At 51.3% G+C, this 5,589-nt stretch overlaps 1 protein-coding gene across 1 annotated transcript in view; it reads left to right on the top strand.

Moving 5' to 3' along the window:
* The first annotated feature begins 308 nt into the window (after positions 1–308).
* LOC144612036 (uncharacterized) overlaps positions 309–5,589 on the top strand; it is a 24,784-nt gene continuing 19,503 nt past the window's right edge. Inside the window, exons 1-2 of the mRNA XM_078431509.1 lie at positions 309–359; positions 5,459–5,564. Coding sequence (XP_078287635.1) covers positions 309–359; positions 5,459–5,564 — 157 coding nt within the window. The remainder of the gene's footprint in view (positions 360–5,458; positions 5,565–5,589) is intronic.

The following is a 5,589-nucleotide window of genomic DNA, read 5'->3' as shown; positions in this document are numbered from 1 at the left end:
CGTCCGTCAGCGGGGGGCGGGTCGTAGGGGGGATAAAGGCGCTCTGATTGGTCCGATAGCCCGCGTGAAAACAACGTCACGCCGTTACGTCAGGAACAGGTAGGGGCCCTGAGATGTAATCCGCGCTGATGATTGGTTGGGGGAAACGTCGGTCGTTGGAGATAGGGAGGGGCGTGACGTCCTGTGAAAACGTCACGTCCGGGGAGGGACGGAGAGAGGGGAAGGGGTGTAGACAGAGGCGGCAACCGACGCTCTTCCCCCGTCGGCGGACGCCCGTAAACCCCCCCTGTCTCGGCTTTCAGCGAAGGATGGCGGCCACCGTACAGCTGCGGCGGAACCGCCCGGGGACCAGGGCGCAGGTGAGAGGGAAGGGCAGGGAGAGAGAGAGAGAGAGAGAAGCTTCCAGCAGCTTCTGGAAGCGGCGGCGGGGCGGCGACCGGATGTCCCGCCCCGTTTCTAGGCGGGTGACGTCACGAGAGGCGGTCCGCGGACTCTGTTTGGCGGTCGGTGGGTGACGGACAGTCGTCGGATCCAATCAGCGAGGCTGTGGGAGGGACATCCGGCAAGCCAGCCGTCACTCATCCCCTGACTCCTCCTCCATAGACAAGAGGCCATTCAGCCCATCCAGCCCTGCACCCCCATTCATTGTGATCGCGGCTGATCGTCCACAATCAGTAACCCGTGCCTGCCTTCTCCCCATATCCCTTGATCCCACTAGCCCCTAGAGCTCTATCTAACTCTCTCTTAAACCCATCCAGTGAATCGGCCTCCACTGCCCTCTGTGGCAGAGAATCCCACACATCCACACCTGGAGTACTGGGTGCAGTTTTGGTCTCCTAGTTTGGGGAAGGACGTCCTTGCTATTGAGGGCGTGCAGCGTAGGTTCACCAGGTTAATCCCCGGGATGGCGGGACTGTCGTACGAGGAAAGATTGGAAAGACTGGGCTTGTATTCACTGGAGTTTAGAAGGATGAGAGGGTGATCTTATAGGGACGTCATAATAATAATAATAATAATAAATTTTAATTGTCATATGTAGGTTGGCACAGGGTCAACGACTCAATGAAATGCATTTGACAAGACAACGGGTCACCTCAGCGGTAATAGACAATAGACAATAGACAATAGGTGCAGGAGTAGGCCATTCAGCCCTTCGAGCCAGCACCGCCATTCAATGCGATCATGGCTGATCACCATCAATCAGTACCCCGTTCCTGCCTTCTCCCCATACCCCCTCACTCCGCTATCCTTAAGAGCTCTATCCAGCTCTCTCTTGAAAGCATCCAACGAACTGGCCTCCACTGCCTTCTGAGGCAGAGAATTCCACACCTTCACCACCCTCTGACTGAAAAAGTTCTTCCTCATCTCCGTTCTAAATGGCCGACCCCTTATTCTCAAACTGTGGCCCCTTGTTCTGGACTCCCCCAGATAATAAGATTTCCAAGGATAAATAAGATTTAAAAAATGACATTAGGAAGGTAAAAAGACAATATTAAAAATAGGTAAAAGACAATATTAAAAATAATCAACATATATGATTTGAAATGTGTTTATGAGTTCAGAAGCCTGATGGTAGAAACTGTTCTAGATTTGAGATACAGCGCCGAAACAGGCCCTTCGGCCCACCGGGTCCGCACCGCCCAGCGATCCCCGCACACTAACACTATCCGACACCCACTAGGGATAATTTTTACATTTGCCCAGCCAATTAACCTACATACCCGCACATCTTTGGAGTGTGGGAGGAAACCGAAGATCTCGGAGAAAACCCACTCAGGTCACGGGGAGAACGTACAAACTCCGTACAGACGGCGCCTGTAGTCAGGATCGAACCTGAGTCTCCGGCGCTGCATTCGTTGTAAGGCAGCAACTCTACCACCGTTCTTAAGTCTGGTGGTACACGCAGCCATACTCCTGTATCGTCTGTCTGACGGTAACAAGGAGAACAGCCTGCGTGCTGGGTGGCTGTGGTCCTTGATGATACCTCAGTTTTCAATAGCCTCCCCTTTAGTCTTAGACTGTGTGGCCCCTGGTTCTGGATTCCCCCAACATTTTTCCTGCATCTAGCTTGTCCAGTCCTTTTATAATTTTATACGTCTCTATAAGATCCCCTCTCATCCTTCTAAACTCCAGTGTATACAAGCCCAGTCTTTCCAATCTTTCCTCATATGACAGTCCCGCCATCCCGGGGATTAACCTGGTGAACCTACGCTGCACTGCCTCAATAGCAAGGATGATTATGGATATATCAACAATGGAGCAACTAGCTTCATGCTCTCTCTCCCCGTGGAGTGAGTGTGTGGTCAGCCAGTCACCTGCCCTCTCTGTCCACGGCCATTACCATGGCCCCTTTTCCCCACCCCCTCGCCTCCCTCCCCCCCCACGTCTCCCTCCCCCCCTCGTCTCCCTCTCCCCCCCTTAGTCTCCCTCTTCTCTCTCTGCCCCCTCTCCTCTCCTCTCCCTCCTTCCCCGCTGACTGACCTCTCTCCCTCCCCAGGACTTCTACAATTGGCCCGATGAATCATTGGATGAAATGGACAGTACATTGGCTGTTCAACAGGTGAGAACCGACCGACCTTCCCCTCTTCCCCTCCCCCCCTCCTCTAGAAATCATGGACGCATTGGTGATCATTGTCCACTATTCTAAAGATTCAGGATTAGTTCCTGTGGATTGGAGGGCACCTAATGTTATCCCACTTTTTAAGAAAGGAGGGAGAGAGAAAACGGGCCATTATAGACCAGTTAGTCTGACATCAGTGGTGGGGAAGATGCTGGAGTCAATTATAAAAGACGAAATTGCTGAGCATTTGGATAGCAGTAACAGGATCTATCCGAGTCAGCATGGATTTACGAAGGGGAAATCATGCTTGACTAATCTTCTGGAATTTTTTGAGGATGTAACTAGGAAAATTGACAGGGGAGAGTCAGTGGATGTGGTGTACCTCGACTTTCAGAAAGCCTTCGACAAGGTTCCACATAGGAGATTAATGGGCAAAATTAGAGCACATGGTATTGGGGGTAGGGTACTGACATGGATAGAAAATTGGTTGGCAGACAGAAAGCAAAGAGTGGGGATAAATGGGTCGCCTGCAATTGGTCCAAAACGCCGCAGCGAGACTCCTGACGGGTACCCGTAAAAGAGACCACATCACCCCGATTCTGGCCTCTCTCCACTGGCTCCCAGTACGGCACAGAATCAACTACAAGCTCCTCCTATTCACATACAAAGCCCTAAACGGGCTTGCCGTCCCCATATCAACAATCTTCTAACCCACCACTCTATCTCCAGGTCCCTCAGGTCGGCCGACTTGGGGCTACTCACTATCCCGCGGTCTAGGCTTAAGCTCAGGGGTGAACGCACTTTTGCGGTTGCAGCTCCTAGACTGTGGAACAGCATCCCTCTCCCCATCAGAACTGCCCCCTCCATCGACTCCTTTAAGTCCAGGCTCAAAACCTATTTCTACTCCCTAGCATTTGAGGCCCTCTGAGGGGGCACTGTGAACTGTTTATGTATGTGCTGTTATGTTTGTGTGCCATTGTATGTTCGTTCTTAGTACATGAACTGATGTACAGCACTTTGGTCAACGTGGGTTGTTTTTAAATGTGCTATACAAATAAAATTGACTTGACTTCACTTTCAGAATGGCAGGCAGTGACTAGTGGGGTACCGCAAGGCTCGGTGCTGGGACCGCAGCTATTTACAATATACATTAATGACTTGGATGAAGGGATTAAAAGTGCCATTAGCAAATTTGCAGATGATACAAAGCTGGGTGGCCGTGTGAACTGTGAGGAAGATGCTATGAGGTTGCAGGGTGACTTGGACAGGTTGTGTGAGTGGGCGGATGCATGGCAGATGCAGTTTAATGTGGATAAGTGTGAGGTTATCCACTTTGGTGGTAAGAATAGGAAGGCAGATTATTATCTGAATGGTGTCAAGTTAGGAACAGGGGACGTACAACGAGATCTGGGTGTCCTAGTGCATCAGTCACTGAAAGGAAGCATGCAGGTACAGCAGGCAGTGAAGAAAGCCAATGGCATGTTGCCCTTCATAACAAGAGGAGTTGAGTGAGTATAGGAGCAAAGAGGTCCTTCTGCAGTTGTACAGGGCCCTAGTGAGACTGCACCTGGAGTACTGTGTGCAGTTTTGGTCTCCAAATTTGAGGAAGGATATTCTTGCTATTGAGGGCGTGCAGCGTAGGTTTACTAGGTTAATTCCCGGAATGGCGGGACTGTCGTATGTTGAAAGACTGGAGCGACTAGACTTGTATACACTGGAATTTAGAAGGATGAGAGGAGATCTTATCGAAACGTATAAGATTATTAAGGGGTTGGACACGTTAGAGGCAGGAAACATGTTCCCAATGTTGGGGGAGTCCAGAACCAGGGGCCACAGTTTAAGAATAAGGGGTCGGCCATTTAGAACTGAGATGAGGAAACACTTTTTCAGTCAGAGAGTTGTGAATCTGTGGAATTCTCTGCCTCAGAAGGCAGTGGAGGCCAAGTCTCTGAATGCATTCAAGAGAGAGCTGGATAGAGCTCTTAAGGATAGCGGAGGTCAGGGGGTATGGGAGAAGGCAGGAACGGGGTACTGATTGAGAATGATCAGCCATGATCAATAGACAATAGACAATAGACAATAGGTGCAGGAGTAGGCCATTCAGCCCTTCGAGCCAGCACCGCCATTCAATGCGATCATGGCTGATCACTCAATCAGTACCCCGTTCCTGCCTTCTCCCCATACCCCCTCACTCCGCTATCCTCAAGAGCTCTATCCAGCTCTCTCTTGAAAGCATCCAACGAACTGGCCTCCACTGCCTTCTGAGGCAGAGAATTCCACACCTTCACCACCCTCTGACTGAAAAAGTTCTTCCTCATCTCCGTTCTAAATGGCCGACCCCTTATTCTCAAACTGTGGCCCCTTGTTCTGGACTCCCCTAACATTGGGAACATGTTATCTGCCTCTAATGTGTCCAATCCCCTAATTATCTTATATGTTTCAATAAGATCCCCCCTCATCCTTCTAAATTCCAGTGTATACAAGCCCAATCGCTCCAGCCTTTCAACATACGACAGTCCCGCCATTCCGGGAATTAACCTAGTGAACCTACGCTGCACGCCCTCCATAGCAAGAATGGCGGTGCGTACAGGCTCGAAGGGCCGAATGGCCTCCTCCTGCACCTATTGTCCCCCCTCCCTCTTCCTCCTCCCTCTTTCCTCCCTCCCTCTTCCCCCCTCCCTCTCTCTTCCCCCTCTCCCTCCCACAGAGCAGGGAGACAATGGGCCGAATGGGCCTGTTTGTACACACTCTCTCCCGTACAGAGGCAGGCCATTCGGCCCCTCGAGTGTGTTTAGTTTAGTTTAGAGATAAACTCTAAATATTGTCCCCCCTCCCTTCTCCCCCCCCCTCTCTCTCCCCCCCCTCTCTCTCCCCCTCTCTCTCTCTCTCTCCCCACAGTACATCCAGCAGAGCATCCGGGACGATGCTTCGGACATCGAGAAGATTCTAGAACCACCAGACGGGCAGGACGAGGGGGTGTGGAAATACGAACATCTGCGGTACGGTCTGGGGACAGAGAGAGAGAGAGA

This window comes from Rhinoraja longicauda, chromosome 42, assembly GCF_053455715.1.
Source record: "Rhinoraja longicauda isolate Sanriku21f chromosome 42, sRhiLon1.1, whole genome shotgun sequence".
Lineage (NCBI taxonomy): Eukaryota > Metazoa > Chordata > Chondrichthyes > Rajiformes > Arhynchobatidae > Rhinoraja > Rhinoraja longicauda.
Note: the sequence above shows the minus strand (reverse complement) of the source record. Positions and strands in the feature narration are given on the sequence as shown.